The 24581-nt window shown below is 33.9% G+C and overlaps 1 protein-coding gene across 7 annotated transcripts in view; it reads left to right on the forward strand.

The window, feature by feature from the left end:
• dpyda (dihydropyrimidine dehydrogenase a) overlaps nt 1-24581 on the forward strand; it is a 384430-nt gene that overhangs the window by 83563 nt on the left and 276286 nt on the right. For all 7 annotated transcript variants that reach the window (XR_012399471.1, XR_012399472.1, XR_012399473.1 and 4 more), the window contains exons 4-5: nt 6633-6720; nt 15953-16114. Coding sequence is in view for 3 of the 7 variants with exons in the window: in XM_073940926.1 (XP_073797027.1) it covers nt 6633-6720; nt 15953-16114 (250 nt within the window). In the remaining 4 variants the exon portion in view is untranslated. The remainder of the gene's footprint in view (nt 1-6632; nt 6721-15952; nt 16115-24581) is intronic.

The following is a 24581-nucleotide window of genomic DNA, read 5'->3' on the forward strand; positions in this document are numbered from 1 at the left end:
TTTATCAAGACACTGCAAGCATATCTCACGAACACATACACTACCCAGCATGCAACAGCTCTGGGCTTTTTGTTCATCTGTCTTGACATTTCCTAATCATTAGATTGATTTAGAAAGCTGTTTGGCTCTCCATGTGGATTTCTTTCCTATTCTCCCTGCTTTCAGTTCTTCATTCAGCTGGGCTTTCAAAAAAAAAAAAAAAAAACCTTTGTTGTGTTCTTGATTAAAAGAAGATACAATTTACCTCCACCCCCAAGATTATGAACAGAATTATTAGTTTCTCCAAGAAAAAGTGAAGAGCTGAATTTGTGGCGACAACTAATTCATAAAAGGTAAGCAATCATTAAAATGGCAAATCCTGCGAGGCCCAGGTTTTATTGAATTGTACTTTTCTCTTTTTTCCACCCATTGCAGGGTTCATTTTGGAGGAGATATAATGAAAACAATGAATTGGGAGATTAACTTCCTGCACAATCCAGAACTCCATAATGCACATTCAAAAGCTAGATTATTACTCAAGTAAAAAACGATAAGGTAGAGAGAGACGGAGAGAGTAGAATAAATCAGACTTCAGTGGTCCGCTAATCAACAGCTGCTTTCATTCCAACGCACTGGATTATGTTTTAGGGAGTCTAATAATAAAAAAAGCAGAAAGGAAAGAAAGGGGGAAGAAATTGTGTATGCATTTGATTGCGTTACAGCTCAGAAAAGCCCAGCACTGTATCTAATGCACTGCACTGCGAGGCAGTCTTTTCCTGAGCGCCGCTCTCAAAGCCCAGCTGAATTGCTGTGACCTAGAGCAATTCTTGAACAAATAAGATTGCCTTTGTGTGTGCATTATTTTCTGTTGACATTTGCTAAGCACTTGGGCTGCTGGCCAGGGGAGATGGATGAGGGTCGAAAATGTGTCTGGATGTGCCGTGTCTTTAATGTTACCTTGGGAGGAGGAAAAAAAAAAGACAATGGTATTCCTGTCCGTAGCTGTAGTGTCAGAGGAGGGAATAGGTTATTTTATTCTCGCTCTTTCTCGTTTTCCACCTCTTTTTTTCCCCCTCCCTACAGTTTTTGAAAAGAGAGACAAAACCGCGTTTGGCAATCAAGTGAAGGTTCCCCTCTCGCAGATTCTCATTTTGATCTGTTGGCTCTCATCTTTATGAATGTGTTTATATGTGTTTTGACCTGCCGTTGAACAGTTGTTTTTTGGGGGCTGTCAGGTTAATGTTTTGTAGCTTTTTATTTTTCTCACGTAAAGTCCACTTTTTTTGTTGTTGTTATTGTACCAAAACAGTTATTTAGATTTCATGATAGTAAGTAAGAAATGTGTATTTATATAGCGCATTTAACGTGTATTGCCGTACACCCAAAGTGCTTTACAATCATGAGGGTGGTCTTTCCACATCACCACCAGTGTGCAGCATCCACTTGGATGATGCGACGGCAGCCATAGGACAACGGTGCCAGTGTGCTCACCACGTACCGGATATAGATAGAGTGGAGAAACAGACCGATTCGGTGGTTGGAGATGATTGGGAGGCCATAATTAATAAGAGCTGATGGAGGGAATTTGACATTAGGGTTACACTCCTACACTTCCAACAGCAACCTAGTTTTCCCATGTGATCTCCCATCCAGGTACTGAACAGGCTCACCCCTGCTTAGCTTCAGTGAGTAACTGGTCTTGGGCTGCAGGGTGATATGGCTATGACAGTAGCTATGATGATTGTATCTGACCGGAGCCTGATGTCATGATGACATGTAACTATTTAACTTTTTTGTTTTATTATTATTATTTTTTTTTTGGCTGAAAGGTGGCTAATTCATGCGACTTGATGAAAATGTAACATTTTAAAAAGGAGACCAACTCCCTAAACCTCAGATCTAAATCCAACTTCTATTGGGGGATGAGTAAATCATACTAAAATGTACAAACAATATCGTACAGATTAGTACAAATTAGCCTTCAAATAATAAAAAAAAAATGACGAAATTGGCATCTTGACTACATTGTTAATTAAGTTTGTCTTGATACAGGAATTCTTTACTAATCAATACTGAAGTTTTAAAAACGTTCATTTCTTGACCGCTGTTGAGCTTGATCTTAAACAACAGAAATGACTGTGACTGGCCGTGTAGGTCATCAATTCACTGAACTCACCACTGTTAACTAACCACAGATACAGGGACACTGGAGCATTTTAAAGCCGCGATTCATAAGCGGATCATACATATGTCAGCTTATAGACAAACCAGCTGATCGATGTGACTTTGAAACGCTCCAGTGTTCCTGTATCTGTTATTACACTGAATACACAGCAGTAAGTTCGGTGAACTGATGACCTTCATGGCCAATCACAGTCATTTCTGTTGAGCATGTGAACACAATGGCAAATCAGCAGTGTTTAAGGACAAATATTAATTGTCGGATTAATAAAGGGACTAATCCAACAAGAAAATGAATGAATGAGTATAATATAATATAATATATAATATAATAAAACATAATATAATATAATATAATATAATATAATATAATATAATATGATAACGTGATGTAAAATAATGTAATATAACATAATGTAATATCTTATCATATATGATATAATATAATATAATTTAATGTAATATAAATATAATAATAATGTAATATATTATAATAATGTTATGTAAAATAATGTAAAGTAATATAATAATAATGTAATGTAAAATAAAATAAAATAAAATAATATTATATAATATAATATAACATAATATGATATAATATAATATAATAAAATATAATATAATATAATATAATATAAATACATTTTAATGTAATTAATAACACATCAGCAGTGTTTAAGGACAACATTGCTCAAATGCTACTCGAAAATGGATGTTTTTACAATTTCAGTATCCATTGGTACCAAACTCCAGTATCGTGACAACCTTTCTGTTAACATTTTTCTGTACAATCTACAGTAACATACTGGCAGCAGTTCGCCAGTAACTTACTGTAAATCACTTACAGCAAATGTGCTGTATTTACAGACAGTAAACAGTAAGTAAACAGACAATAGCTACGTTGCGCATAAGCAAGATGCGCATAAGTTTTAAAAATGAGCATGAAAAACATATGCACATAACTGAGTAGGGTAAACTTTTTATTCGATAAGAAAAGGTGTGCATAAACTATGATGAAAACACTTTTACTAAACAAATTCCAGCATGCACATTAAAAAAAAGTCCTGTGATGTTGTTATAATAGATCATGTGATGATAAAAATGTGTGTGAATGGACAAACTAGCAGCTGAGCACATTGTAAAACATCTGAAATGTTGTTTTGGTCATTCTTACACACCTTAACCGTTTCAATATTAGTGTTATTATATTATTAATGACCTCCAGAATCGAGCGTCTGTGCTCCACGTCTGACACCTTCGAACGCCACTGCATGTTCATTGCGTGTCAGGATTGCTTTCTGAGGCGCAATTAATTTATTAAATGAAGAAAAGATTCACGCAGCTTCTTCCACCGCAGCAAATTCTGTTTTTACTGTTGATATTGCACTTAAAGTTAATTTGCATTTTTGGGTGGAAACGACTGGAAGGGCATCCGCTGCGTAAAAACGTGCTGGATACGTTGGCGGTTTATTCTGCTGTGGCGACCCTAGATTAATAAAGGAACTAAGCCGAAAAGAAAATGAATGAATGGATGAAAACATAGCTTATGACAGATAATACGTGCTCGACCTGAGAAAACTCGAGCTAAGCACAACATACAAGACAAGACAGGTCTAGTGTCTGGACTCCAAACTGCCACCAAAACCGACTCTTGCCACTAAAACAAGAATACTTGTTAACTAAACTGAAGTGGCAAAATCCTGACCTAATTATGCCTTTAAATTGCGCTTGCCTTTAAAAAAGCTTGATACTAGCATCTTTCCAAAGAACTAGTAAAATATTATGTACTGTTACAGGATAAAGACAAAGTAAATAAGTTATTAGAAATTAGTTAATAAAACTATTATGTTTAAACATTTTCTCACAGCACTTGGATAATATCTGAAAAAAAATTCACATAATTGCTAATAATTCTAACCATATATCCATATAATTCTGACATCATTATTCATAGATTGTATACTATAAACCTCTTTTCATCTCTGACATATCTATATAACAATTTTATTTTCAAAGACCAAGAAAAAAAAAAGATCATGATTCGTGCTCTTTTATACCCATGCACTAATGTATTCAGAATATGAACCACCACACCGTTTCATGTTCTACATGCATATTTTGAAAGCTACACACTGCGATGATCATAACAGATGATATATCGCTGATTTGGAAGAGTGCTTTTTCCTTCACAATAAGCTCCAGAGAGATATTTATGCGAGTATGGCTTTATGTCTTTCCGCAGCTGCTCGGCGTCCCCTCTCTGTATTAATCATCTCGGCGCAGATCACAAGTGCGATAGGCCCGGCATCCTCCGAGATTAGCCTTCATCTCACCGTCAAAGCCCACTCCAGACCCTCTCCCGGACCGAGACTCCTGCAATATCCCTAATCCTTTAGGCTAAGGATAATTTATGATCAAATAAAGGAAAGCAGGTCAAAACTAATGTCACATTATGATCAGCCAGCCTGGTTTATAGAAGCTCCGCGTGGTCCTCTGTGGTAACGCTACCTGGCTGTGGCACTACAGTAATTACCCCACTGTCACCCCAGTAAGTGGTATTAATGGCAGCCTTGTGCACTCTAGTCCTCGCCGAGCTTGGAGAATTGTGAGACGGGATTATTATGGGCATCCAGCTGCGTGTGGCTCTAAACGTGCAGGTGTTTGCTCCACTTTTGTACCTTTTTGCGTCCGGTGCAAGTTACGTCTTTTTTCTTATATGTGTATCCTCAAAACTTAAACCCCTTTCACACAATGATACCGCTAAATGTCCAAAAAAGTTTTGTTCACACAGGAGGTTCCGGAATTTTTCTGGAAAAGACCATTCACACATTCATTCCAAAATACCGGTAAATTCTAACATTATTAACCAGAAATGGCCTCTAAACAGCTGCACTTGTATTTGTAAACATTTAAGGCATTGGGCTTTAGCATTCATGAACCTGATTTGTCCCTCCATGTCACTACTACCACCATGAGCAGTTCCTTCTCTATCTACTTCTCTTCTCATCACTCTGGTACAAGTATATCTTCATCTTATCTGTCGATAGGATGTTCTTCCATCACTGTGAAGGCTTGTTTAGAACTCTAATCTGGCCTTCCTGTTTTTGAGGCTCACGAATGGTTTACATCTTGTGGTAAACCCTCTGTATTCCCTATGGTGTAGTCTTCTCTTGATTGTTGACTCTGACACACATGGACCTAATTGTAGATTTATTTTTTCAAGCCCTTTTTCTTAAGTAGTAGTAACTTTTACTGCTGAAATATCAACTGGCCTTGTCTTTAATAGCATTTTTGTCACATTTTGTGACGCCATATAAAATATTCAGCATTCAATAGATTATGTCTAATACAGAAGCTATATAATTTTGCGTTCTTTATCTCAGATTATCAAACTTATAGAAATTATATTAAAACGTAAAAAAATGAAACAATTCAAATTTTTTTTTTGATTGATTGGATCTGTTCTGTAAAATGGTATCATTGCATCCATAGTCTCTGGACCAGAGCAGATTATACAGTATATGTTTGCAGATTATGTTACATTAATGTGAAACCAGACTTCATTCACCTCAAAAGAAGCATATTTTCACCATCTGAAATATGTATCCCTTCAATAGTGCACTACGTGCCATTAACCAATGGATTTAAATTCCAATGTACTAGTTTACTTTCTATTTAAATGTGTTTGTGTGTGTGTGTGTAATGTATTTTTCCCCTTACTGCTTCATAATTATTACTAATAAACACAGAGGATTTATAATCAACACTGCCAGCTACTTTAAAAAAAAAAAAACTTTGCTTTCGTATTTGTATTTATTTAGTAGTATGAATGCCGACTTATGTGAAGAACGTGACAGATTTCAGCCATGTCTTCTAAATACCATTTGATTGTTCTAAAGTGCATGACAATATAATTAAAACATATTAATTCTAATTGACAGAAGTGAGAAATTGCAAGTTTTAATTGCAAATGTCTTCTTAATTTGAATTTTGGCTTTTGTTTTGGAGCACACAACCTTATTCTATAGATAACCTTAAACTAACACATTGATAAGTACATTCAGTGGCTTTTTTAACAGCAGTGTTTTTTTTTTTTTCAGATGTGAAATAATGTGAGATTTTAAGCCCTAGCTATTTTTCTCCAGTCACACACTATTCACATCCAGGGACCAAACACACCACATCCCATCTGATTAGGCATGAATATTTAATTGGGCGGCTCCAAATTATACTATTTGTCATTCAAAACTGTGTGTCATCAATATGGTGTCTTTGAGATGCGGTTGCTGGGAAAGAAAAAGTCCTGCGGCACAAAAGCTTGCGATTGATTTCCTCTGGGTGCCGTGGTGTGTTTGTAATTGGCTGAAATGTGCCATTCCAGTGGGATGACAACACAAACTTCTGGTTCATACTGTAAATAACTTTGCGTGTGAGGTAATTCATGCACTGTCTTTGTTTTTTTTTTCTTACAGGTGTTTGAAGTGTGCAGATGCACCGTGTCAGAAAAGCTGCCCCACCAATCTGAACATTAAGGCCTTTATCACTAGTATAGCAAACAAGGTATGATGAATTATTTAATGAATTTAATCTACTGCATTTATTTGAGGGAGAAAAAAAAAGTGGTGTTGGGAAGATTTATTAAAATGTGAGAATTATTGAGAGTTTATTTTTGTTATTATAATTATTTTTTTAATGTTTGTTCAGTAGCAAGTAGTCTGTTTGCACATTTGTTCAAATGTTTGCTTGTTCTTGCAATTCGTTTGTACATTCGTACGTACATTTGTTTGTAAAATTCGTTCATGCATTCGTTCATTTGTACCTTCATTTGTACATTTGTATGTAAGTTCGTTGGTACATTTGTTCATACATTTGTTTGTACGTTTATTCTTATGTTCAATCATATGTTTTTTATACGTTTTTTATACGTTCATTCATCTGTTCGTCCAAACGTTGGTTTGTACATTCGTTTGAACATTCATTTATTTATTTATTTGTTTAGTTTTTACTGATTATAATTTCAATATATTCTTGCTGTACATGTATGTATTTTTATACTGTATAGAGCAGTTTTAATAGCATATTTGGCTTCAGGATGCAGATTTAATCTCATAACAAATTCTTTATTTATAACTCAATTGGGAAGATTTATCAAAATATGAGAATTTGTGAGTTTACTTTTGTTATTATAATTATTTATTTGTTTAGTACCCAGTAGTTTGTTTGTGTGTTTATTCAAATGTTCGTTTGTTCCTACGTTTGTTCGTTCTTATATTAATTTGTACATTTGTTCATATGTTTGTTTGTTCGTTCTTACGTTTGTTCATATGTACGTACAAAAGCTCCTACATTTGTCCGTTAATATATATTTATTTGTACATTTGCTCAATGGGTACATTGTACATGTGTACAATTCTCATTCATTCGTTTGTTCGTTTATATGCAGATACATACATATGTTGATTCTTTCATACATACGTACATTCATTTGTACGTACCTTCTTTTAAACATTTGTCTGTACGTACGTTCTGTCTTACATTCATCTGTACGTTTGTCCATACGTTCGTTTGTTCGTTGGTTCGTTTGTTTGTTTGTACATTCGTACGTTCATTCGTACAATCTTTTGTACATTTGTTCGTACACTATTTCATACATTCATCTGTGCGTCCATCTGTACGTCCGTCCGTTTTTCTGTCTGTACGTTCATCTGTCCGTAAGTTCGTTCCTACGTTGATTCGTTCATACATTTATTCATTTTTTTTTATTCATTCAAAAAATGATTTCAATTTGCAAAAATAATATATTTAAAAGACTCGAAATCATACATAATGTACAGTATGTCCATATCTACTGTATGTATTTATTTATAATTATTTTTTTTATATTTTTTTATTTACCACTTCATTTCTGTGTGGAGTTTGCATGCTCTCCCTGCGTTCACGTGGGTTTCCTCCGGGCACTCTGGTTTCCCCCACAGTCCAAAGACATGGATTAGGTAGGCTAAATTGTCTGTAGTGTATGAGCGTGAATGAGTGTGTGTGGATGTTTCCCAGAGATATGTTGTGGCTGGAAGGGCATCCGCTGCGTAAAAACGTGCTTGATAAGTTGGCGGTTCATTCCACTGTGGCAACCCCGGATTAATAAAAGGATTTAGCCGAAAAGAAAATAAATGAATATATATATATATATATATATATATATATATATATATATATATATATATATAAGATTACAGAAGGAACAAATATCCTTTTCTTTACCATTTTTATTATTTTTTTATTATTATTATAGTCAGTTACCCTTAATGCCAGTTAAGTATACAGTCTCATAAAAACATGTTTACTTTACATTGAGGGATTGAAACTTTGTAATCTTCAGGAGCATTTATTGGATATAAAATCATACCCTGTGCACAGAATAAGTCATGTGATTTTGGTCTATTTTAATTTTTTTTTTAAAGTTAAATAGCCACAATTATTAAAAGACATCTATGAAAAGCCACAATTCATTGAAAGCCACAATGTTTAGCAGCCTCACATATTATGTACATGACCTGAAAGCTAATAGAAGAGGACTAAAAGCCACAAAGTTTTCATTTTCACAGCTTTTATTATCTAAAAATCATAAATAGCAGGCCTACGCGATCCGGGGCAGATCAGCCCAATAACAAACACAAAACAAACAGAAAGAGCTGTTATCTAACTCATCACATTTCATATATTTCCCTTACCTTGTACAACAGGTTCCTAATATACGGCATGTAACTTTGATATCAAATATATTTCTGGAGAAAAAGACATTAGTGTTTATATTTCATATGGTATGAAAATGAAATGTCAGATTTTTTTCATGTAGTCTTATCTTTCTTCTTTTGATTAGATTTTATTTTTTTTTCTAAAAGACTATAGATTTCAGAAGTAGCTACAGAAGTCATAGATGTATTTATATAAATATATACATATATATGTGCATCTCTTATTTTATCTCGCTCGCTTATTATGTAGTTTAATTAGGTAAAGAAACTGATTAGAATTTCAGTATATTCTTGATGTACATATGTATATGTATATTTATACTGCATAGAGCTGTTTTTATAGCATAATTGGCTTCAGGATGCAGATATAATCTCTGAACAAATTCTTTATTTATAATTCAGTTGTGGAGCAGTACATCCTGAAAGTTTGCTTGTGTACAGTACATTTTAAAAAGAAAGTTTTTGCATTTGGGTTGTGCAATATTTATCATCTACGATAATACTGTTAATGTTGTTTTAGGGTGGTGGAAGCTGAGATTTTTGAGTATGTCATTAATTTTTAAAAACAAACAAAAACATACCTTGAAGAAGAAGAAGAAAGAAAATATGTTGAAAATGTTGGAAACCTGTGACCATCGACTTCCATAGTAAAACAGGTACTATGGAAGCTAATGGTAACAGGTTTACAGTATTCTTCAGTATATCTTCTTTTGTTTTCAACAAATAATAACACATGCTCATTGGGAATATGTGCCCAGGGCTACAGTTTTGGGAACCGAGAAATATATGCGCGGGGATCCAAAATGGCTACATTTTCTCTGTAAAACTAACGTTATGGGGTGGTACCACTGACCTCTGTATAGATGGCTTATTCTGGTGTGACTAGTTTGCTTGGTAACTATGTACAGTGTTGTACCGGGGTTCGAGTCAGTGTGAAATCGTGGTAAACGCATGCAGCCACAAAGGTTTTTCACCAAGTTTGCCTTTTGAAAACACTAATGGTTGGGTGTGTGGGTCAGTCAATAGCAAGCTAAATGGCTTTTTTCACAGACACACATGAAAAGCATGTTGAGATTAGCAGGAATGTACACAGTGGCATGTGGTGGATTTACCAGAAATGGCACTTATGAGAAAACATGCCTTAGTACATGTACAGCAAAACAAAAAGTGCATTTTTTGTACATATTTTTCGGTTCTCAAAAAAATTTAGCCTTGGGCACGTATATCCAATGAGTCTGGGTTTTAAATGAACTACAAACAAGTTTGGGGCAAGTAAAGAGTGAGTAAATTATGACACTTTTAATTTTGGGTGAACTATCCCTTTAAAAATGTACTCACCTCTTCTACAATCAAACATTACAAAATAAACACATCTGATCAGTTTCCAAAAGGTTTTACATGTCTCTCTACAGAAGTAAAATCTTTTTTTTTTCATGTTGACTTAGCTTGAGAAACAAACAACAACAAAAAAAAATGTTAGCATTGGCAGCCGCAGGTTGGTTTCCATTTACTAAAAATGAAAGCCAACACCATACAAGATGCCAGACCTTCATTATTTAAAAGGGGTAGTTCAGCCAGAAATGAAAATGTAATGTTTATTCACTCACCGTTACAGTATATATGATGTGTTTCATCATTAGAACATTAAAAAAGAGTGATTTTTTTAAGAAACTGATGTCCTTGGGGATTCATATACTACATACATTGCACTGTAAAGAAATGTTAATTAAGAGTTTCTCTTAAGTTGCAGTTCAGTTCAGGTCTCTCTAAGCTTGTAGTTTGACCTTGATCTCTGCTGTAAACAGTTGAAAACTCACATTGAAAACTTTAACAAAGTGACTTTTATTGACATTCTTAGTAGCTTGAAACGATATTGTCATGGTTTTCAAAAATATATAATAGATATTTTATATATATATATATATATATATATATATATATATATATATATATATATATATATATATATATATATATATATATATATATATATATATATATTGTAGATATTATATACCACATCAACGCAAGTCTCGGAAGATCTCATAGCCAGAGATCTGTCTCATCCCTATTGAAATTATATTGTCATGGTTAATTAATTAATTAAAGGATAATTATAGAGGTAACAGTGATGGTATTTTATTTATAATATATTGCATATATTTTGTATATGTTATACAGTATATTGTTTCAGGCTTAATAAAAATGAGTTTACTGAAAATACCAGTGAATGTAACGTATTTCAGATTGTCAAACTGCAAAACAAAGTGCAATCGCATGTAGCCCTGGGAAATATTTCTCGCCTCTCAAAAATGTAGCCCTGGGTACATACTGTATCTCCAATGAGTTGACAAATAAACTCAAACAGGTTTGGAGCTAGTAGAGTGTGAGTAAATGATGACAGAACTTAAAATTCTGGGTGAACTATCCCTTTCAAATGTATCTACAAGCAAAAAAAAAAATCCCTTTAAAACTTTTCTACAAGCAAACATTCTAATATAAAACTATCTGATCAGTTCCAAAATGTGTTACATGTCCATTTACACAAGTAAAATATCTTTCTTTACATGTTGACTTAGCTTGAGAAACAAACAAACAAAAAATGTTAGCATTGGCAGCCGCAGGTTGGTTTCCATTTACTAAAAATGAAAGCCAACACCATACAAGATGCCAGACCTTCATTATTTAAAAGGGGTAGTTCAGCCAGAAATGAAAATGTAATGTTTATTCACTCACCGTTACAGTATATATGATGTGTTTCATCATTAGAACATTAAAAAAGAGTGATTTTTTTAAGAAACTGATGTCCTTGGGGATTCATATACTACATACATTGCACTGTAAAGAAATGTTAATTAAGAGTTTCTCTTAAGTTGCAGTTCAGTTCAGGTCTCTCTAAGCTTGTAGTTTGACCTTAATCTCTGCTGTAAACAGTTGAAAACTCACATTGAAAACTTTAACAAAGTGACTTTTATTGACATTCTTAGTAGCTTAAAAACGATATTGTCATGGTTTTCAAAAATATATAATATATATTTTATATATATATATATATATATATATATATATATATATATATATATATATATATATATATATATATATATATATATATATATATATATATATTGTAGATATTATATACCACATCAACGCAAGTCTCGGAAGATCTCATAGCCAGAGATCTGTCTCATCCCTATTGAAATTATATTGTCATGGTTAATTAATTAATTAAAGGATAATTATAGAGGTAACAGTGATGGTATTTTATTTATAATATATTGCATATATTTTGTATATGTTATACAGTATATTGTTTCAGGCTTAATAAAAATGAGTTTACTGAAAATACCAGTGAATGTAACGTATTTCAGATTGTCAAACTGCAAAACAAAGTGCAATCGCATGTAGCCCTGGGAAATATTTCTCGGCTCTCAAAAATGTAGCCCTGGGTACATACTGTATCTCCAATGAGTTGACAAATAAACTCAAACAGGTTTGGAGCTAGTAGAGTGTGAGTAAATGATGACAGAACTTAAAATTCTGGGTGAACTATCCCTTTCAAATGTATCTACAAGCAAAAAAAAAATCCCTTTAAAACTTTTCTACAAGCAAACATTCTAATATAAAACTATCTGATCAGTTCCAAAATGTGTTACATGTCCATTTACACAAGTAAAATATCTTTCTTTACATGTTGACTTAGCTTGAGAAACAAACAAACAAAATATGTTAGCATTGGCAGCCGCAGGTTGGTTTCCATTTACTAAAAATAAAAGCCAACACCATACAAGAAGCCAGACCTGAGCTCTACATCAGGATGACTGACTTTGCCATTGTAATAGACGTAATTGTGACATTCATCGACGGCAAAGAATGCAGCACTGAGCTTTGAGTTATGCTTTTAATAAGAGATCTGCTGTTGGATGCTGTGAATTATTCGCGGGGAATAATGAGTTTTTTGTGCTCATTTGTTTGACTTTTTGAGGGAGCGTTTTAAAGCTGCACTACAGCGGCTCTTATGGATGCATTGCAACCGTGTATTTGAAAATCAGCCATTCATTCCAAGCAGGAAAACTGACTTGCACAATCAGCTTTTGAATAAAGCCATTGCAAGATGTCTTTAATGCGTGTTGTCGGGAACACTGCATTTCTGTGCCGCGCCGTTGTTCTGTCAAGGTTTCCATCATACCGTGCATTCTGCGACTTTAGCGCGCCATTGAGGCTTCTGGCCTTAATTCAAGGCTGTCTAGAGAGGAGAGATGTTGTCTGCTTTTTTTTTTTATTTCAGAGCGAGACACGTGTCAGTCAGGGGGTGATTACTGTCAGAATGGGCTTGTTAGATGAGAGAATGGAGGAAGAGAATGAAAAAAAAAACGAGTCTATCACAGAGTTTTCCTTCAATGTAGTGTTTGAATAGAAGTATTAAATTTTTTATTTATCATTTAAAGTTATAGGGAGAGTTCAGCCAAAAATGGCAATGTTGTTTCCTCACCTTTAGAGTATAGGTGTTGTTTTTATTTTATCATAGAACATTAATGAAGACTTTAGTTTATGTGTTAAAGAAACTTTGGTCCTTGAGGATTCATATACTGTAAAAAAAAGTTAATTACGAGTTTCTCTTAAGTTGCAGTTCATGATTTCGGTTTATTTATGCTTTTGAATGGCGTGGTTTGACTTTGATCTCTGCTGTAAATACTTTTCAAGTTTAAAACTTTAACAAAGTGACTTTTACTGACATTTTTAGTAGCTTGTTATCATATTGTCATGGTTAATGAAATGATTTGTGGATAAATATGGAGATATCCGTGCTGGTATATATTGCATAGATTTTATTTTGTATATATTATGCGTTTTTTATACAATTCATAGTTTTAGGCAAAAAAAAAATAGCAGTACATTTTCAACAATCAGAAATTGCAAGTGACGTGAAATTACCAGTGAATCACAATATTTTAGAAATGGTTAATTAACGTAATAATTAACAGTCAAAAAATGCATGTTTGAGAATATGGACAGTGATGAGCATTAGCATATAGCTTTAGAAACACAGGAACAAAACTATATAATAAAATATAATACAACAGAATGTAAAAGAAATATTCCAAAAATATTATTGTCATATTTTGAATAAATAAACAAAAATATTACCAACTGCAAATAGTATTGGTTAAAAAATTAAAAATTATTCATTTATTTATTTATTTATTTATTTATTTATTTATTTATTTATTTATTTATTTATTTATTTTCATTTGCCTTTGCCTTGGACCCTGATTTATCATCAGGGGTTGCACAGCTGAATGAACTACTCTGGCATATGAGTGGATGTTCTTCCAGTTAATATACAGTTGAAGTCAGAATTATTAGCATCCCTGTTTATTTTTTTCCCAAATTTCTGTTTAATGGAGGGAATATTGTTTCAGCACATTTCTAAGCATAATAGTTTTTGAAACCTATTTCTAATAACTGATTTATTTTATCTTTGCCATGATGACAGTAAATAATATTTTACTTGATATTTTTCAAGACACTTCTATACAGCTTAAAGTGACATTTAAAGGCTTAACTAGGTTAATAAGGTGAACTAGGTAGGTTAGGGTAATTAGGCAAGTTATTGTATAACAATGGTTTGTTCTTTAGACTATCGAAAAAAAAATAGCTTAAAGGGGCTAATAATTTTGTCCCAAAATTGTTTTTTAAAAAATTTAAAACTGCTTTTATTCTAGCCGAAATAAAACAAATAAGACTTTCTCCAGAAGAAAAAATATTATCACACATACTGTGAAAATTTTCTTACTCTGTTAAACATCATTTGGGAAATATTAAAAAAATCAAAAAAAAAATCAAAAGGGGACTAGTAATTCTGACTTCAACTGTATATATATATATATATATACATATATATACATAATTATTTATTCATTTATATACATAATTATTTATTCATTTAGTTCGTTCATTTATTTGTTCGTTTATTCATAATTTGTTACTTCGTTCCTTTGTTCGTTCATTCATTCATTTGTACATTCAATCATTCATGTATTTATTTATTTAATTATTCATTCATTCATTTATTCATTCATTCGTTCAATTGTTAATTCATGTTCATAGTTTGTTTGTTTGTTTATTAAATCAATCAATAAATAAACTATTAATGAATAAATAAATCATAAAGGAACGTACAAACAAACTATGAATATATACACATACATATTTATTTATTCATTCCTTCATTCCTTCAATTATTTATTTATTTATTTATTTATTTATTTATTTATTTATTTATTTATTTATTTATTTATTTATCTATCTATCATTCATTCATTTTCTTTTCAGCTTAGTCCCTTTATTAATCAGGGGTTGCCACAGTCGAATCAACCACCAACCTATCCAGCATGTTTTACACAGCGGATGCCCATCCAGCCCAACACTGGGAAACACCCATACACTTTTCCATTCACACACATACACTAAGGCCAATTTAGTTTATCCAATTCATCTATATCGCATGTCTTTGGACTGTAGGGAAAACTGGAGCACCTGGTGGAAACCCACACAAACGTAGAGAACATGCAAACTCCACACAGAAATGCCAACTGACCCAGCCAGGGCTTGAAACAGCAACCTTCTTGCTGTGAGGCAATCGTGCTACCCCCCACACCTCAATGATGCCCTTATTCATTTATTTATTTATTTAGTTATTTATTTATTTATGTTGCTGTTATAATTTTTTGTTTCTTGTACTTTACCATATTACTAAGCTAACAATACACTTTCCAAATAAGCACAGAAAATTATATAGCATGCACAAACTTGCACTATAGTGTAGTTCATAGACATGTATAGTATTATTTTGCATGTATATTGTAAATATGTATGTACAAACACATGTCTGAATCGTTAAAATGACTGTTTTGTGTATTTGTTGTAATTAAATTTTATCTGTGTGCTCTATAGCTCTTTGTAGCTCTATAAATGCTATCTAGATGTGCACCTCATTAGGTTTTCATATACATATTTTGCGTTAATTTTGACAGAATTATTACGGAGCAGCAAGAGCCATTTTGTCAGACAATCCGCTGGGTTTGACGTGCGGGATGGTGTGTCCCACTTCAGACCTGTGTGTCGGAGGATGCAACCTGTATGCGTCTGAGGAAGGACCCATCAACATTGGAGGACTGCAGCAGTTTGCTACTGATGTAAGACTTTTTTTATTTTTATCTCTCTTTTTTTTGCCTTATTGGATAATAGAGGGTAAAGAAAGGTCCGTTCACACCTACAGCAGTAATTATGATGATAAAACACAATTAAATCATTCTAAATTTAAAAGCATTAGTCTAAATTACACCTCATCTGTAAAGATAATGATGCGGATAAAGAATAGCATTGGGATTATTTTCAAAAACAGCTACTGAAGTATGAAATTATAAATAAATGAAATATAAATATACAATTATAATTGTAAATTATAAAAATTTCAGCAGCCAATCCTAATCCATCCTAAAGGAAGAATTCATCCTAAAGGAAGGATGGTTTAGATCTCATTATGGCTTGGTTCTATTTTGACCTGGATAAAATAAAATAAAATAAAATAAAATAAAATAAAATAAAATAATAAAGCAGCCAATCATAATCCACCCTAAATGAGAGCGTGCTCATTTAGCCCTCATTATCGATTTGGTTCCTTTTTGACCTGAAAAACTATATATATATATATATATATATATATATATATATATATATATATATATATATATATATATATATATATATATATGTATTAAGGGTGGAGCCGAACCCGAATACGGTATTCGGAAAGGCACGAATAGCGTGTTTTTACGAATACTTAATTCGAACAATTACTTGAAAAATTATTTGTATTCGGGAGCAAGAAAAACACTATATCAAAAAGCAGCGTTTCCTCATGAGACCACAGTGCATGCTGGCGTGAGTGCGTGAGTGAGTGAGTGAGAGAGAGAGAGAGAGAGAGAGAGAGAGAGAGAGAGAGAGAGAGAGAGAGAGAGAGAAAGAGACGCTCAGTCAGAAGTCGGAGGGCGCTTCTCCACAGCAACAGACAGAAGGCTCGGCTGAGCGAAAAAAATACTTCACTGTATCATTAATTTTGTTAAATAGATTTTTGTACCTTAATTGGGTTCCAAAGGCAGTTTATAAACTTGTAGCGGAGCACCTATGGGAGTTATATGGTACGTCTACATTACTGTCTTTTGCAGACAGCAAGATATATGCTATAGGCTAGTTAACCTTAGCATAGCTTCCCGTCACTTTTTATTAACTTAAAACTCCTCAAATACATTTTGGCACTATGAAAAAATGAGACTGCTGCTGAGCCATTTCTTGGTCCTCCACCAGTCAAAAGAAAAAAAAACCTTCAGGTTCTGTGTGGAAGCATTTTACAGTCAGTGGTGCTGCAGATAAAACAAAGTGATACTGTATAATGTGTGCAAAAGTGAAATCAGCAGAGGCAGAGATATTAAACATCTGTTAAAATCTTCTATCCATAATCATTAATTAATTTCTTTTCGGCTAAATCCCTTTATCAATCTGGGGTTGCCACAGTGGAATGAACCACCAATTTATCCAGCATATGTTTTACGCAGTGGCTGCCCTTCCAGCTGCTACCCAGCACTGGGAAACATCCATACACCCTCTTTCACACACATACAATAGGGACAATTTAGCTTACCCAATTCACCTGTATTGCATGTGTTTGGACTGTGGTGGAAACCGGAGCACCCGGAGGAAACCCACGCCAACATGGGGAGAACCCAGTCGGGGCTCGAACCAGCAACCTTCTTGCTGTGAGGCGACAGTGCTACTCACTGTGCCACCGCGCAACCTTCTATGTAATGTATTATCACATGCACTAAAAGCATTCTCTCCTGATACTGTCTGTGAACCCCCCACAAGCATCAATCCCCTCAATCAGCACAGCTATGTTCTGCTAAATCCTCCACAAGCACCAAACCATCAACACAGCCACATTCTGCCCCAGCAAGTCAGTTTCAAACATAAAAAAAAAAAAAACTTTGTGTCTGTTTTGTGGCAGGCAGATGACAATAGCAGGGCTGTATCTTTTAGTATTATATAGAATGCTTTTGTTCTGCCAGATCTCCCAGGCAGGGTTTTATTTAGATTTATTTAGTCAATATTAGTTTTTGGAATTCTGTGCATTGGAAAGAAGTTCTTTCAGAAGAAGAACAGTTTTTTGAAGTATTATTTGTTTTTATTCTGTCTATTCAGTGTCCTTCAACAAGAACGGTGGTGGTGGGGTTCATAATATTCACAATGGTATTTTATTAGTTGTTGGTTTAACCATGGATGAGATAATGGCTTCTATGTTATTTTCTTTTCTTTGACATTTCTTATCACATGTTCAAAAACAACAACCAATATTGCATATCTATAATTTTTATAATGGGTATAATTAAACAATACTTTCACTATAACGTAAATAAGAATTTTAATAAAAAATATATATATTTTTGCGCCATTTTGAATTTTACTTGAATACAAATACAAATACAAATACTTTTCCCCCCTCAACAAATACAAATACAAATACCGGCTGCTCCGCACATCCCTAATATATATATATATATATATATATATATATATATATATATATATATATATATATATATATAGATATATATATATATATATATATATATAGATATATAGATAGATAGATAGATAGATAGATAGATAGATAGATAGATAGATAGATAGATAGATAGATAGATAGATAGATAGATACAATACAATAATTACAATAATAGATACAATAATTAAAAAAAAAAAAACTTAAAATGATGATAAAAAATGATGTTCTGTTGGCTTCATCGAACATGGACCTTCAGCATGCACTGGGGCGGTTTGCTGCCGAGTGTGACGCGGCTGGGATGAGAATCAGCACCTCCAAGTCCGAGGCCATGGTGTTCCACCGGAAAAAGGTGTTTTGCCATCTCCAGGTTGAAGGAAAGTCCTTACTCCAGATGAAGGAGTTCAAGTATCTCTGGGTTTTGTTTACGAGTGAGGGAAGGATGGAATGTGAGATTGACAGGCGGATTGGTGCAGCGGCAGCAGTATTGTGGTCGTTGTACCAGTCCGTTGTGGTAAAGAAGGAGCCGATCCGAAAGGCAAAGCTTTCGATTTACCGGTCAATCTATGTTCCTACTCTCACTTATGGTCATGAGCTTTGGGTCATGAGTTTTCTTTGAAGGGTGGCAGGGCGTACTCTTATGGATAAGATGAGGAGCTCTGTCACCCGGGAGGAGCTCGGAGTGGAGCCGCTGCTCCTCCACATCGAGAGAAGTCAGCTCAGGTGGCTCGGGCATCTGTTTTGGATGTCTCCTGGACACCTACCTAGGGCTCCAGGCATGTCCAACCGGGAGGAGGCCTCGGAAAAGACCCAGGACACGCTGGCCTAGGAACGCCTCTGGATCCCCCCTTAGGAGCTGGAGGAAGTGTCTGGGGAGAGGAAAGTCTGGGGTTCTCTCCTAAGACTGTTGCTCCTGCGACCCGGCCCTGGAAAAGCGGCAGAAAAGGAATGAATGAAACAAAACATCACCCAGGCAGTTAAAAAGTAACATGTAAGCAAGCCCTAAAAAGAATGGACTGCTATTATACTGGTTTACAGTAAACAGATACATAAGAAAATATGTCATAGTTTAAACTTTACGTAAGGACTTTCATTGCCTTAACTTAATTATACCAAATTTTTAAATTAACCTAATTAATATAGTTAAGCCTCTTAATGTCACTTTAAGCTGTATACTAGTATGTTGAAAAATATCTAGCAAAATATTATGTACTGTCATCATGGCAAAGAGACAATAAATCAGTTATTATAAATGAGTTATTCTGTTTAGAAATGCATTAAAGAAATCTTCTCCGTTAAACTGAAATTGAGAAAAATATAATTAATAATAATAATTCAGAAGGACTAATAATTCTGACACCCACTGTATCGAGTTTGTTTGGTCACATGTTATTTATATATTTTTTCAAGATGGAAACTTGAGCCGTGTTATTCATTATTTGATTTCTGTATTTATGTTTTGCTTTGCAGGCGGTATGCAGCTCTGCGGTAACTGCTAATTAAAAAGAAATGAAAGTGTGTGGGTTTGATGTGCTCGGCTTGACCCTCAATTGTGTGCAGATAAGTGGGAGTTTCCTGTACGTGGCGAGGGCTGACGCTCAATATAATGTTTCAGCATTTTCAGAAATACACAATAAAGCATCAGAAAGGACAGCAAACACCTGTTGACATATGTAAATCACTGCACTGCAAACGCAGCTTTTGTTCAACTGGATTTATGATGCTGAATATTATTGGTTAGAAGACTACTATCTATAGAGATCAGTATTAGAGTCAGTTTGAATGTTTATGTAATGTTTATAAAATATACAGTAAGTCATTTTGCCATTGAAATTTAATTTTCCATAATCTGTCACTTTTAAGTGTATGTAAACATCAGTCTAATAATTTTATGATGCTTTCATTTATTTTTTTTCAGCTTAGTCCCTTTATTAATCCCAGGTCGCCACAGTGGAATGAACTGCCAACTTAACCAGCATTTGTTTTACGCAGCGGATGCTTTTACAGCTGCAACCCATCTCTGGGAAGCATCCATACTCACTCATTCACACTCATACACTATGCACAATTTAGCTTACCCAATTCACCTGTACCACATGTCTTTGTACTGTGGGGGAAACCGGAGCACCCGGAGGAAACTCACGTGAACGCAGGGAGAACTTTATTATTATTATTATTATTATTAATAATAAATTATTATTGATAATGTATTATAATAATTTTCATATAGTACATTATAGGCCCAATTTGTTGAAGTATATATAATTATAAAGTTATCATAATAATAATAATAATAATAAAAAATTATTATTATTATTATTATTATTATTATTATTATTATTATTAGTGGTAGTAGTGGTAGTAGTGGTAGTAGTAGTAGTATTTTAATAATAATAATGATGATGATGATAATGATAATAATAATCTGATAAAGTCTATTGTTCTTTTCATTTGTGAGTCAGTTTGGATTAAAGCTTCTAAATAATAAATAGATAGATAGATAAATAAATAAATGTAAAGGTAATAATACCATTCATTTTAATACACAGAACATTGTTTGCTTCTATTTTACATTGTATAACTTTATATGAGATCTACTTTGAACATCTATTCATTCCGCTGTGGCAAACCCAGATTAATAAAGGGACTAAGCCAAAAATAAAATGAATAAATGAATGAATGAATGAAGTGATTATTATTATTATTATTGTTATTATTATTATTATTATTATTGTTATAACCTATAACTGTAGTGATGTAAAATACATTTCTTAAATGTATAAATATCAGTTATTATTTCTATTTAGAGACTTGAATAATTTACTTTTTCCCCCAGTGTCAGTTCAGGTTATCCTTCAGTACAGGCTATTCCAAAACTATATACTATAAATGTGTTCAAAATACATATTAAGTGTGAACAGCAGCTGAAGGTTTGCTTTATCATTAACATACCAAAACATCCCCGCCTTTATATACCCTTTGTGCCTCTTTAAAGCTTCAGGCTTTCCTCTGAATGTATATAAGCACACACTACAAATGCAATTTAAAAACATGCCCGCTGACATGAATAACTCCAGCTGGCTGCATTTCCACCATTGCCTCAGGGTTTGTTTTTTTTTCCCTTTACCTTCAGCTATTTGTTTGCAATTCTAACAGGTTTACAGGCGGGCATGTTTCCTTAACCCGATGGGCACAGTTCATTTGCGCCCACCTTTGCAGCCCACCTGATCAACACAATCACCACAGGCTAAGAAAACCCCACACAAACGCTTTGGCATGTTAAGTTTCATTACTTCATGAAGGATAAGAAGAGCAATTACAAAAGCGTCCGTCCACCTCCGCTGTGACTTATTAGACATCTCTGTCTCGGTGGCAGATCCTCTCTCCTTAAATGTGAGGGGTCAGTGTGGTTATCGAGCTGATAATTAGATAACCTGAGGAAGGAAAAAAAAATGGAGGCCCACAGTCATTCAGTCCTGCAATCACAGATAACTCGGTGTCTCTTTTCAATTACAGGAGAAATGCAATCGCTGTGTCCAGAGGTGGCGAAGCACATTAGCATCTTTACTGGAGTTTGACTAACTCCCACTCACATGCCAACTGTGCCCCTTTCAGTACCACTTTATAATATTAGGGTTGGCTATGAACTGATTTATGGGTGATGTCTGCTACAATTATAAGAAGAGTTAATGGTGTAATATTAACAGTCACTTGCATGTCCGACTAAATTGGCTGGATAATTCTAGGGATGTATGTCACACTTTACAATTAGGTTTCACTCGTTTTTGTATTTACTAACATTAACTAAGTATTAACAGTTCTTATACAGCATTTATTAATGGTTCAACATTTACTATTGGATTATTAACATCCAAATTCATGCTTGTTATAGTTAATGCACTGTGAGTTAACATGAACTAGCAATGAACATCTGTATTTTCATTCACTAACATTTACTAAGATGAACAAATACTGTAATAAATGTATTGTTCATTGTTTGTTAATGCTAGTAAATGCATTAACTAACGTTAACTAATACAACCTTATTGTAAAGTGTTACAGTATATATATTATAATATATGAGGTCAGTAGCCAGGGGGGGTTCGGGTGATTCGGAAGACCCAACCCTCACTGACAAACGTCCAGAATTTGTGAGCTCATTTGTCCTATTTTGACTACTATGCCATCATATACTAAAAAAGCCAACCCAGACTCATTCTGAAAACGTAGTCCCGTGGATGTTTCTGGAGACTGCGAAATACGTCCCGGGAGGTACGTATTTTTGCAGTTTTTGTTTTCACGAATCTGCGAGAGGCGGCTGTGTGAGCTTTTTCACATCTCAAATGTCTCTTACAAATGCCGTTCGCACCCGCACTGTTCTTGCGTCAACCCACCAGAGGCAGCTGTTGAACGATCGTCTGTCCGACTGGCTGAATGATTGACTGGCCGACCGGCCAATCGGCTTACTCACCCACCTCTTTTCCTGAACCCAACCAATTTTACCGATTGACGCGCCTGCCCTTACTTCCCTTAACCCAACCAACAAAAAGCCATCCAGAAAAAAAAGCCTTCGTCTGATTTTACCACATTCTCACCCTGTTATGAACTTGTTCATTTTATTTTTTGGATTCTGTTTTTGTCTTACCTGATTTCTGGAACCGCTCTTCCCCGAACTTAAACCCGGATCGACGTCCTGGTTGTGGTATGCTCCTTTCTGCGTCTTAAGACTGCCGTTGTACATGACAAGCTAACTGGACAAACTGGTTGCAGCAGGAAAGCCCTCCACACTGAGGTAAATGCTCAGCTAGTAAGCGCAAATAGGAACGGCGTCATACCGCCCCGTGGCGTTCACTTAAAAAATTAAATGCAGCCATACGTACCTCTGGCTACATAATTTGCTGTCTCCAGAAACGTCCGCAGGACTACGTTTTCAGAATGGGCCTGGGTTGAAAAAAGCTCATCAAAAAAGTCTTCAAGACCAAGCCGAATCCTGGTGTGACTTCAGTTAATCAGTTTTGGCTAAAGCAAACAATTATTTTTCAAGACTCCAACTTCTAGCTGTACAAGAAAACATTTGACATAACCAAAGTAATCTTTCGTTACACTGTAAAGCCCAAAAAATGTAACTCAAACCATTTGAGGAAACCATTTGAAACAAACCATTTAAGTTCAAAAACTAATCCAAATGAGTACTGTGAACTTAATCCATTTGAGAACACGAGGCAATTTGAGCACAGTAAAACCCAATAAATGAAGAGAACTCAAACAAACTGAGTACTGTAAAACTCAATAAGTTAAGGCAACTCAAACCATTTGAGGAAACCGAATGCAACAAAACATTTTAATTAAAAAACAAATCTATATGAGTACTGTGAACTACAGAACATTATGAGTACTGTATTGTTTTTTTCAAATGGAGAAATCATTAGACAAGTAACTTTTATTCTAAATCTTGGACATTATTCTTGAAAAAAAAAAAAGAAAAAGTGTCATGTAAAAAAAAAAAAAAAAAAAAAAAAAAAAATATATATATATATATATATATATATATATATATATATATATATATATATATATATATATATATATATATATATATATATATATATATATATATATATATAAAAATTTATTATTATTATAATTATTATTATTATTCAATGGTGAAATTCTGACTGAGGAAAGTTGATTGTGCTGGCCAGTTTATTTACCTAATAAATGAAAATAGGTTACAGTTTTTAATAAAAAAAATTTTTTATTATATTTATTTATATTATATTTATTATATTATATTATATGTATTTTAAAAATAAACAATTGTCATATTTCTTTATTTTTAATCTTGGGCCTTATTCTTGAAAAAAAAAAAACATGACCAATAAAAAATGCAAAGCACCAAAAGCGGCCCATGTTAAAATCAATTTGAATGCTATTTTGGCTATGGTTGTTATTCATGATTTTTTTAATGTACTTTTTTTTTTTTTACGATAGAGGCTAGAACAGGGATGGGCAAACTTGTTCCTTGAGGGCCGGTGTCCCTGCAG

Source organism: Danio rerio, chromosome 24 (genome assembly GCF_049306965.1).
Source record: "Danio rerio strain Tuebingen ecotype United States chromosome 24, GRCz12tu, whole genome shotgun sequence".
Lineage (NCBI taxonomy): Eukaryota > Metazoa > Chordata > Actinopteri > Cypriniformes > Danionidae > Danio > Danio rerio.